The 12,455-nt window shown below is 45.4% G+C and overlaps 1 gene segment (V, D, J or C); it reads left to right on the forward strand.

The window, feature by feature from the left end:
• The window catches only part of LOC121434988, a 172,299-nt gene that overhangs the window by 150,650 nt on the left and 9,194 nt on the right, over positions 1-12,455 (forward strand). The window contains 1 exon segment of the C gene segment in view: positions 6,403-6,461. Coding sequence covers positions 6,403-6,461 — 59 coding nt within the window.

Raw genomic sequence — 12,455 nt, forward strand, 5'->3', positions numbered from 1 at the left:
TGTAGCTGCCCAGAAAGAAAGAGAGAGAGAGAGAGAGAGAGAGAGAGAGAGAGAGATTAATGAAACCTGGGATTAGGGATTCAACATGTGTATATGGGGAAGACTGGGGCGTAATTCAGCCCATAATACTTACATACAAGTAAAAACATTAATTTTAATAAATTCTCAACCCTTGAATATATCTTCTCGGTGGTCTGTGTGACAAAATTGGATGTATGCATAAAGCATTTTTCAGCATGACTTAAACCACAGCCATTATGAAGTAAACAGAAGCACTGTTTTTCATGAAACAGTTTTATTTGAAAGAGTGACTGGCAGCCATGGCAATTCAAACTTGAGGCATTTTCTTTCAAATGAATAAGCTGAGCTGGTCACATGTTGTATGACTTTTCCTGTTCGGATCTACTGACCCCAGATAGGGCACCAACAACAGATCAAGGAAATGGTTCCAAGTCTAGCTTGATGAATCAGTGGGTGCGTTGGAGTTGCTAACGCAGCCTGGGAGCGGGGCTACAAGCACATCAGCAACTAAAAGGCAACACATCAACAAAAAGTGATGAGCAAAAGGCTCATGAGCATTGGCGATAACTCACAAAATCTGCACCCACAGAGCTTGCTAGAAGACTTGCAGTCAAGTCCAGCAGACTCATCTCTCCCCAGAGAATGTTTGCAGCTCATAGAGTCTTAAAGAGGAGCCTTGCAAACTACGAACTCCCTGCACCTTCTAAGCTTAGTTAGTTAGCTGCCGGAGTCTCCTGATTCTCACTCCATGAGAGAGAGTTTCAATTCAGTGAAAATAACAGCATAACATCAGTTAGGGAAAACTAGCGACTGGAGGCTGGGAGACGGCACAGCAGTTAAAGAAGCTGCTGTGCCAATGTGAGGACTGGAGTTTGGATGCTCAGAACCTCTGTGAATGTTTGGCCATCATGACAGCCACCTGCAATTCCAGCTCTGGAAGGCAGGGATGGGAGGGATCCTCTGAGCAAGCTGACTGGCAAGATTAGCCATGTCAGTGAGCTCAGACTTTGCTTGAGAACCCTGCTTCAGCCAGGGATGGAAGAGAAATTCAGGGTGATTTTCGACCTTAACATTGTGCCTCTGCTTGCACTAACATGAGTGTGCACAAATATACCTACACACATGCAAACATGTATACCCACATGTATACCACATAACATGAAAACAGAAGAGATACTGGGGGTGGTGGTGGTGGCCTTAATTATGGCTATACTTTCATATTATATAATTCAGTGTAAACATGAAGCTACTTTACTCATTGAATCAGTTGTTTCCCTGATGAATGATGGATGGTGTCACAAAGCCATCCCTGGGCGGACATTCCATCTAAACCTTAGAAGGATAATTGTTTAAATATAGCAAATACAATAAGTTCACGAGCATGCTTTCCAACTCCAGGTTCTAACATTCAAGAAACTATCTCTTGTCACATTTTGGTTATATTAGCAAAAGTACTATTGCCACAAGCCAGGCATGGTGGCTCATACCTGTAGTCCCAACAGTATGGAGGCCAAGGAAGCAGGATCACCATGGGCTCAAGGCTAACCTGGGCCTTGAGTGAATTCCAGCTTGGGCTACCTAGTAAGACTCTGTCTCTAAAATACAAGCAAACAATATCAGCATGCATGGAACAAAATAACCTGTAGCCATGGGTTGTTAAGGGTATTTAACATGCCCCCTTAAAAACTTACTACCTCCCTTTGGCTAGCCAGACACACTGTCAAATGCCTTCTAAATATTTCTCCTCAGACCCATGTGTCAGAATCCTTCAGTAAGGAGACGTCCCAGACTCCAAAGGAACCGTTTGTATCAAAGGACTCTAGGTGCTAGCTGTCCCTGGGACACAGAAAGGGCAAGCTTTAGGGGTCCAGAGAGAGAGACAGAGGGCGGTGGTGAGTAGATTGTGGGAACAAAAGTATGGGAGAAGGGAGGAATGTGTGGAAAAGCAGAGTGGGGGGCAGCCCCAATGAAGTTTGATCGGGGGGGGGGCGGGGCTCATCTGCTGAATCAGGATCTGAGAGAATTAGGTTTGGAAGCTGGGCATAGTAAAACCTGACATGCAGAACAGACAGAGAAACAAAGGGAAGGAGAGGAGTGAAGATTGAAGGAGGCTTGAAAACAGGGAACCTCTGTTTCTGGCTTCGCTGGAGGAGTTTTGTCGAGGTTCTACAAAGGAAAGGTTAAAGCAAACCAAATTTAGGCCAGAGGTTTGGGTTGTCAAGGGACATATTGGAACCAGCCCAAGATCTGACTTGAAGGCCGTTTGAAACATCTTAGGGGACAATCCAAAGGACTGTCTTTGGGAATTGAGGAGACTGCCTTTGTTTGTAGGTCTAAAATGAGCCAGGGCTCATTCCTCTTCAGGAATGTCCCCCAGAGATGGAAGTGCCATCAGAAGAAAGTTCCCAAGGAATCAAATTCCCTGGGTCCTGAAACAGGGGACGTCCCAGGGTACCCCTGGAAAGTGGATTAGCCCTTACCTACTGTGTGCTGAGCAGTGGAATGACCTGTGTTAAGCGTAGAACTGGGAGTGGCAAAAATGGCCGTCTCAGGTGCTGGAGATAGCGTTAGGATAAGACAGTGAGCTTACCACTCCTGCCGACAGAGTTAAGACAAAACTCTTACTCCTATCACATGGCCATGAGGAGCTAGAAGCCCTGACCCCAGATGGGGTGAGGTCCTGGGTGGCATACTAGCTGGCCAACATTCAGCCTTAGTTTTAAGGGTGGAGTGACCTTCTGAAGGAAGGAGAGATAAGAAACCAGAGCTGGGGGATAGGCTAGAAGTCCTGTGAGGGAAGGGGACTGGTGAGGCTGTAACCATCTGGGAAGCCTTTCTTGGTCTTTGGTGTCAATGAGTAAGAATTTATATATAAGAATTAAATGTGATGGAAGAAATAAAGGATGGGAGTTTAGATGACCCCCAAACAGCAAGATCCCAAACTTTTAGTTAATGCCAGAGAGGTGGCAGCGATGTGGACACATGACCCAGAAACACAGTGACCAGAGTTCTAGAGAATGTAGACTACATACTTCAAGGTAGGGTACTATAGGAAAATGGACAGAGGGTTTCCTTAAGGGCAAAATAGGGAAATTGGATAACCATCCAATTTCTCAGATAAACTGTGTTTGAAATGGCAGACTCTGTTGTTTCTTTTTGCAAGGCTGGTGTCTGAGGTCAGGGTCAGTTGCTTTTCTTCTGCAGTATCCAAATGGTCAGTTTCCTGAGACTCTGAGTTCAGTGTAGGAGCTTGGCTTGTGGGTAGAAGTTCTTTACTCTCAATCTGTAGCACTCAGCTATTTCTGTTGTGACTGTTCTGTAATAAATATCTCTAAATTTTCAGTGGTTTAATGTCTTGCTTTTGCAGCAGGCCAGCTGAACTTGGCTTCAAGACATGACTTGTATTCAAGTCGATTCTGCATGATATAAAAGGACCCAGGCAGAAGCAGCAACAAATTTCTACATCATAGAAGGCTCAAGAACACTGGCAGAAATCCACAATGAGGAGTCCCTGCTTGGAATAGAAATACTGTCATTTGCGTCCAAAACACCAATGTCAAGAGAGTAGGGGTACCTCACACCTATAGCAGATCATGCGGGATCAAATCTGGATGCATACATCTGTGGAGGAAGGGAATGAAGATCTGGGAACTCTGACAGCTGTATCCTCATTGGGGTACCAACTTTTCTTTCCCGCAATAGTCTCACTCAGAGCAGTTTCTCGTGCTGCTTCTTGGTAAAGTTTACACCAATACTAGGAAGAGTCTGTGCATGCCATATTAACCAGTTTGATTAGTTCTTCAGCACACTGACCAACCACCTCTGGAAGACTAACCCTCAGCAGGAGTTACAGTCAGGGATCTGAGTTACAGAGGTACTCTGGACCTCTGCATGTGGCCGTTGCATCTAGGTGGACAGGAGTCATTAAAAGACCACAAGTAAAATAGCAACATCTAAATTAGGTCATGAACTTCTCTAAGACCTCCAGGGAATGAATATCAATATTTTTTTTCAATCCTACTCTTTTTTGATAAACACAACACTCATACATTCACATTACTCAACATTTAACAAAGTCACTTAAGAAGAACCTCTTGTGAGGCTGAACCAGGAGCTCTGCAGGTCTGGACACAAGTCTGGGACCTCTGAGAGAATAAGCCGGAACCAGAGATCTCTGTGGGTCCAGGGTACTGATCTAGAACCAGCGAGAAAGAAAAAGATTTCCAATCAAATGGATGTAAGACAAGCTGGTGTAGATATCCTAATATTTAACAAAATAGACTTCAAACTAAAATCAATCAAAAGAGATAAAGAAAGACATTTCATATTAGTCACAGGAAAAATCCATCAAGAGGAAATCTCAATATTAAATATCTATGCCCTGAATACAAGGGCACCTTCATATGTAAAGAAACATTTCTAAAGCTTAACAGTTTAACTCACATATTAAACCCCACACACTAATAGTGGGAGACTTCAGCACTCTACTCTCACCACTAGACAGGTCTGTCAGACAAAAAAAAATTTAACAAAGAAAAAAAAGAACCTCTTTGTTGCCATGTCCCAACAGCCATCCTCACAATGATCAAAAACAAACAAGATTAGCATTGGAGGCCTCTAGGAAAGACCCAACGGGCGTAACTCAGCCCAAAGCAGAAGTCAAATATCTGTATAACTAAGATGTATCTATTGTATTCAGGCAGAGTTACTGTCTCTGATTGGTCTGGTTGTGCCCTGACCAAGGGCACTGGGCCAGAAGACCTAACTAGACTGTATGTGGCCCTAGTACAGGACAGCACCAGCTGGAGAACTGAATACCTTTTATAAAGCCCACAAAAGAGAGTTCTCTTTACCAAGCTGGAACCTATGGTGCCGCCTCTGCAAGCCCAGCAGGTTGTCATTTCTGACTCACACAAAGCGCCATATGGGCTACTGGCTCCAAATTAAGCAACTGGGAGGTCAATGGAGAGGATAAAATTTTTAATTTACTTGAAAGCCTTTTTGCGGACCGTATAACACTATTCAAGTGAAAAGTAGGCAGGCAAAGGTGGTTCTGAGGCTTAGCGGGAGGGAGGAAAAATTATATTGGCCACAAACATTCTCTGCCTAACCCACAGCACGTAGAACACACGGGAGACTTTCAGACAGCTAACACACTCCTCCCTGGGAAACCATCTCAGAGAAGACTGGACAAAAAGTATGGATAGGAGTGAACCTGACAGTTTCTAACAGTCCACTCTGACCCCCAGGGTCTCCAGCCAGCAGGGCAGTGAGCATTGGGCAGTAGTGCCCAGGCAAGTCTGGCCTGAACTAACTGCCGAATCCTTTGATCTCGCTGTGGTTTGACTTGCAGAAGACATCTGGCTGGGGGTTCTCAGACACACATAATGCGGAGCCCAGGGAAGGTTTCTGTAAAGCTCTGAAACACTGTGATTGGAGGGATACGAGCACAGTGTTACAAACCCCACTGGAGACCTGTACAAAAACTGCAAGGGTGCAGAGTCATCTCCCTGGGAAGTGCCCTGCCTGTCAGGTGTCGCGGAGGATAAACCCGGTGGGGCAGCCTGTCCTCCTTGTTTGGAAGCCTGGGAAAATGTCAGGAAGTTGACTGGACACGAGATGACCCCTACTGCTGGCCTCTGCCTGTTTGCTGGGTAAAAATGTTATCTCATCATTTCCTTACATTGCAAATGAGGAAGACGAAGGGGCTTTGTTAAATATGTACCCTTGTCTTGCTTTCCTGTTGGTTCTGCAACACTCAAAGAGCTAAATGAGCCCTTCCCTGGGGAATTTGGGGAGTTGGGTCCCTAGAGAAATTTTCCCAAGTTCTTTTTTTTTTTTTTTTTTTGCAGTTTGGGAAGGTGGACTTGAGGGAAGTTGATTCGTCGGTAGGCCAGTTCGCCAGCCGCACTTAGGAACTTTGAAGTTTTATATGGAGGAACTAACTGACACTTCATGCCACTTCTCCCTCTCCTTTGCTGTGTGATGTGTTCTCTGACCTTAAAGCCACACGACAAGTGTAGAAGTCTCCACTCTGGAGCTGTCCTGGATCCAAGACCAAGTGCTGGATATTTGAGACAAGCAGTTTGTTTGTGGGTCTAAGAAATGGAACAGTTTTAAGCAGCAGAAAACTCAGCTAAGAGAATGTCGTGTGTTCTGTGCCAGAAACGTTTGCTGCGGAATATGTTGTTCCCACTTGGTTCTCAAGCAACAAGCTCATATAGGCAAACCTGTCCTCACACACATCTGTGAAGTCATGATGAGCCATCTGGATGAGCGGCTAGTGCCATGTTTAAAGTACAGAAGCATGAAAGCCCTCCAGCCATGAAGTCAACAGAAAGAAGTTGGGAAGAGCCATGGAGGTTTTTGGAATGGCCTCAGTGGCTGTGCGACAGACAAGCTCGTCTTTGGACAAGGAACCCAAGTGATTGTGGAACCAAGTAAGTCATTTATTTGTCTGGATTTGGGGTTAAGGGATCTTCTACCTAGGTGGAAGTGCAAGGAAATGTGAAAGGAATAATATGAATAAGCCCGGCGGTCCAGTACTGTCCAGGAAGATGTCTAGAAGAGATGAGCTATGGTTAGCTTCTCCATAGGAGCTGGGGCACCTATAAAAATGTAGAATTGGGGGATTTAAAATTACCTATGCGCTCGGAAGAAGCTGAGAGAATTGTGCCTTCTCCATGGAATCAAGTCAAACTGTAGAAACCAAAGTGGGACAGCTTCAGCAGGGTCCGGATGAATCTGAGCCCAGGTGGTCCTGTAGCAGTGGCTCCAGATTTAAATAATGCTGACCTTCCATAGGTCAAACGCCTGCTCCTGGGAGAGCATAGGATGAATCAGAGTCCTGGACGCGGAGCGTGAAGCCAGAATAAGTGGCCATGCACTACAAATATGTGAGCACGGTCCTCTGTGGAAGGAAGGTGTGCAGACACACAGGTCTACTTGTTCAAACTGCAGCTGGAAGCCGCTACTAGAGAGAAATAAGGAGGAAGCAGTGCGGTTCCCAGTGAGACCAGATCCAAGAATGGGAATTAAGTGAGTGTGTGGGACTTCCAGCCAAGAGACACTAAAAGTCTGTGGGAACTCCCTATGAGCCTTCAGAACCGTGTTCCTAGCTGTTCTAAAGCAGGGGCACTAAAAGTGTTGAAAGGGTGTTCTCTACACAAAAGGGGTCTTTTAGCATCATTTAAGTTGACATCTAAATTCAACAGTTTCTTGTTATTAAAAAGGACAGTAGTTTCTACTTCGTAGAAGCTGCCAGTTATTGCAGTCAAGTAGTGGCTATTGCCCTAAGCCAAGGGTCTACCAGTCAGCAAACTCCATTAAAGTATAGTGACAAGCAAATCTTAGCCTAGTGACAAGCACCAGTAGCCACAGGCCATCAGCCTGGCTTCTGGGAAAGAAGCAAGTGCTCACTGCTATTTTGATGCTCAGTTTGTTTTCCAAGGTCAAGAAGGGGCTCTGGGAGGCCAGATGGGGACTGAGGTGGGGCAGGCTCCGCTCACTCAGAGAACTGTAGGAATAGGAGGGTCCTGTGTGGGCAGTGAAAGAAGCGAAGGATCTGGAGACAGGAAGGGAAACCCAAGCCTGGTGGGTATCTTCAGACCCCCCAAGGCCACCTACTGTTGAGGCTCAGAGCCAGAAGACACAGACCTGAGGCTGAACAGAAAGAAGCGCATGTTCACTGGCTTTTGTTTTTGTCATAGGAAAAGTTCGTAAAGTCGAGCAACTCAGGCTATTTATTGCCTTTCCATTTCTTTGACTTTGAAACTTCTCACTGAAACAGCAGCATGTCCCCACCCAGTGAGGCGGTGGCCGATTTCCCTAATCTCCCCTTGTTCACAGAGCTCTTTAATGAGTTAACTTTTTCTGATCCACTGGGCCGGTGTCGCCCAGGTGTAGAATAGCAGAAATTATTTCTCAAATCCATAAGGTTCAAAGTTTCCTTTTAATTATATTCTAACTTCAAACGTGAGTGAACTTAAGGAAAAATGATTTGGCAAACTGTGACAGGTAGATATGAATGACCCTCTTCCCCCTCTACAAAAAGAGAGATGTGATTCATTGAAGTTTGCCAGACACCTAGCCGGTGCACCCCATTATTCTGTGAGCTAGAAAAGATGAGGCGCATCTAGGGGTAGGATCCAGAATAGTTTTGAATGGTGTCTTCCTTTTAGCCACCCAGTGCTGGATTAATGAGGGACAGCTGCAAACAGGGCCTTTGTCTTCTCTGAAGCCAACTTTCTTTTGATCTTTTCTTTGAAAGCCTCTTTTAAGCTCCTACTTGGAAGATTTCCAGAAAGCCCCAGACTGGCCGATCCTATCCTACAGCAGCAGGTCCCACCAGGTATTCTAGGCCAGTGGATAGAGTTTACAGAGAGAACAAACCCGGGGAGACCATAGTCCTCAGAGACCTCTCCCTGAATGAAGTGGCTGTATAGTGCCTTCCAGGGCTGTCTGCTATCGTACACCACCCTTACATCAAACATGGCTTTTGACTGCCTCTACCTTGCATCAGCTCAGGCATTCAGGCTCACGGTGACCTTCTGGGTTTAGTTACCATTTTGTCTTTTGCAAACAAGGAAAATAAATCTTGCTGGGAGGGGGGTTACCTGAGATCATACCGCTTAGCCCAATTCTAATTTGAATCACCTGTGTGGTTCCAGCACCTGTGCTCTTTAAGATCCCTGTGTTCTGTCAGGCTGTATCTCCACAGGAGGAGGGTTTCCCACTCAGAAGAGCTATTCCTGCAGGACTTTGTGGTATTTCCTTTCCAGCACCTCCCTCACCAAGGAAGGGCTCCTATCCCATATCCAAGACAGATACCCAGAGAGTCATCCCTTCCAGGAGGCCTAGGACAAGCTCCTCCGTACTCACATTGTGGCTTTAGAGCCCAAGAGTCCCTAACCTAAAAATTCCCAGACAGCGGTCAGAGTATCTTCCTTCTGCCAGGAGACTCTGGGTTAACTTTCTTATTCTTCCCAGTCACTGGCTCTTCAACAGTGCCCCCTCCCCCATTCCTTTCTCATGAGCATCTCTCAGAACAGAGTCTTTAAGTGTGCAGCTCTCTCCCTAGAGCCGTTTCCCACCAGGGACGGGTATAGCTTTCTCCCAATCCCTGCTTAAAATGTGAGGCCTTTCCAACCCACCTCAAAAGCCTATTATTTATAGTCCTGTCCATCTAAAAATATCTGTTGGTTTATAATATCTCTCCATGGAGATAAACATGATAAGATTTGCCATCCACAAGGACATTTAAGACACTGAATGTATTTTGTTACTTGAGTGACTCAGTCTATCGAGGACACCTCAGTTGTGGTCTAAAGGAAAGGAAACTGAAATGGAAGCGTGCCAGGTGACAACAAGCCAAGATCCAAGAAGTAAAATAAAAGTCCCGAGTAGGAAGGACCAGTGCGTGATTTTACATGAAGGAGTCTTGTTGGAAAGGTGGCATTTGGCATGTCAGAACGCACCCTGCAGCTCCCTGGAGGAATAAAACTTCCAGGCAAAGGGGTCATAGTGCTCTCTGGAGTGTGTGAGGAACAGTCAGGAGGTGAGGGCTGGGTGAGAGAAAGAGCCAGGGAACAAATTTGAAAGAGAGACTGGAGAGAGGGCACAGTCAGTAAAGCACTTACCATGCAGATATGAGAATTTGAGTTCAGATCTCCAGAACCCATGTAAAAAGCCCGGCACAGCGGCGCACGCCTGCTGTCCTAGTACTGGGAAGGCAGAGACAGACAGACCCCTGAACTCACAGTCTAGACAGTTTTTGCTTAACCAGTGAGTTCCAGGTTCCGTGAAAGATCCTAGCTCAGAAAGCAGAAAATAATAAAGGAAGATATCCAACATCTGCCTCTGGTTTACGCATGCACGCACACACACACACACACACACACACATAACTTGCATACATAAGCTATGTGGGTGGGTGGGTGGTTGGGTGGGTGGTAAGGAAACAGAGACACAGATAGGGAAAATAAGCCGGTAGTGGAGGTGGGGAAGGGTCGCTTACAAGCTACTGTAAGGACTTACACTCTTTGAGAGGAAGGCTAGAGAGTGGAATGGAGATCATAACTGACTTGGATCAAGGAACAGAGAAACCTGGATTCCAGTCTTCAGCTGTATCACTGGCAAATGATCACCATCCTCACATCAAAGAACACCAAAAATGAGACTCCTTCTCCCTCTGCAACCGCTCCCAGCATTCCCCCTGAGTCTGAGCTCTACCCTTACTGAAATTACATCTCTTCTGCTTCAAGTGAAATTCCTCCTCCCTCAGTCTAGACCTAATAAAACTCTAGGAATTACATTGGTGTGGTGTAGCTTACAGATGCCCTGTACTTGTTCTCCCATTATCTTACAACCTGCCAATAAGAAAGACATTTCTTCACTTTATAAGGAAGAAAATAGAGCTCCCTACATGTCATAAAGATCATAACCACTAACGGTCTTCTGACATCTCATTCACCACAACTAAAAAACACCCTTTATTTTAGTGATTCTCAGAGTACTTCTGTCTTCCGTGGGTTCTAAACTGACTTGAAAACGTACAGTCTCTCCTTGGGTTTTTGAGAGACATGTAGGCAGTCTAATGGAGGGATGTTGTACAAATAACAGAGCTAACTTACCAGTCACTTCTAAGTATGCGTATGGCATTCAAGGTTTCTAAAGTGTGGCATTCATGGGCATGTGCCTCTTGTGGGCAGGGGACTCTGATTCTCTCAGGCACTGGAAAGTAAGGCTGCTGCACACGCTTGGTAAGGACACAGTGCTCTCACTGAACTGGAGCAGAATTTCTAAAAGATCAGGCTGAGTGAAGTCCATAGCTCAGTGGATTTTGCCACACCTTCCTGTTGCCCAGAGCTTAAGAACAACAGCTCTAGGCTGGGCGGCAGTGGTGCACGCCTTTAATCCCAGCACTCAGAGGGGCAGAGATAGGTGGATCTCTGCGAGTTTGAGGCCAGTCTGGGCTACAGAGCAAGTACTAGATCAGGCTCCAAAGCTACACAGAGAAACCCTGTCTAAGAACCACTGCTCTAGGACCAACGTTCTATATTTTGTCACTATTGAATAAATAGTAATAATAATAACAATTTATAATAAAAACTCCTTGCCAGTTTATATTCCTTATCTCTCCTTTAGAGGACAAATTTTGTTAAAATGTCACAAGAGAAAAGCTTGGATTTCTACATGACACCGAAGTTCCCCTCTGTTTGTCTTGGAAGATAGCCCCTAGAAGAAAAGAAATAAGACCAGTGGGACAGGAAATCCCACCCAGCAGATAGCACATAGCTTGGCATCTGAAGCAAGGGTTGGTGTAAAATGGAGCAAATTTGTTTTGGATTAGGCTTACTGGCTGAGGCAAAGCTCTGATCTTTCTCAGAGGAGCATGTTTATCCAGAGGTCGAATCATGTAACTCGTTCTTCTTCCTCTGTTACCACTGGTGAATGGAAACTGGGTTCTGGAGGGCTTAAGAAAGAGGCCCAGGCACATTTGCTGTCTTTACCCCTAGTGACAGCATCAGCTCATGAAGCTGGTTATGATGGCTGCTATAGTGTAGACTCCAGTGTTTAAGTAGTATAAGGTTTTGATGTGAATGATGTTTGACATAGCTACAGGAACTCTTGAACAATGCTCTTGTTATGAACTCTTGACCAGAACCAAGAGGCCTCGCCCTCAATCACTTTGCCCTTTCATGTCTAGCTGACGCATGACCTGGTGGTCATTAGCTTACTTGAACCTTCCTATAACTATTTTTGCTTATGATGGCCATTTAGCATTTTGGCAAAACAGAAACGATTCCTTTTTCTTAGGGAAAATGAGATACTCTGCCAAAAAATCTAGGGATAAGAGATGGCAGATTAAGGAGCTAATAGCCAAAAACCTAGGGACATTCCTAAATATCAACAATTAGAAGATAAAAGGAGTTAAACAGTCTGAAAAATGCAGTGCTTAGATCTCTGAAACCTTCATGTGCTTCTATTCCTCACGCTACCCTCATCCGCCAACCCTATGCCAACAGACGAGGTGGACTGGAAGGGATGAGTAGCAAAGAGCCCAGCTGATGCCTAAGCCAATACTGAACCAGTGCAGCCTATCTATGGGAATGGGCGCCCGCTCATCAGAGAACCACATTGTGCTCGTACCCTTAGAGCAGTGGTTCCCAACCCATGGGTCATGATCCCTCAGAGGGGAGTGCGTGACCCTTTAACAGGAGTCGCACGTCAGATATCCTGCATATCAAATATTTACATTATGATTTATAATGGTAGCAAAATTACAGTCACGAAGCAGCAATGAAATATGTTTATGGTTGGGGTTCATGACAACATGAGGACCTGTATGAAAGGGTCTCAGCATCAGGAAGTGTGAGAACCACAGCCTTGGAGTTACTCAGTTTCAGTGGCTGAAGTTTCTCAGGACATTGGGG

Source organism: Microtus oregoni, unplaced genomic scaffold (genome assembly GCF_018167655.1).
Source record: "Microtus oregoni isolate MIOR12 unplaced genomic scaffold, Mior012 000045F_ref0000178, whole genome shotgun sequence".
NCBI classification, from domain to species: Eukaryota; Metazoa; Chordata; class Mammalia; order Rodentia; family Cricetidae; genus Microtus; species Microtus oregoni.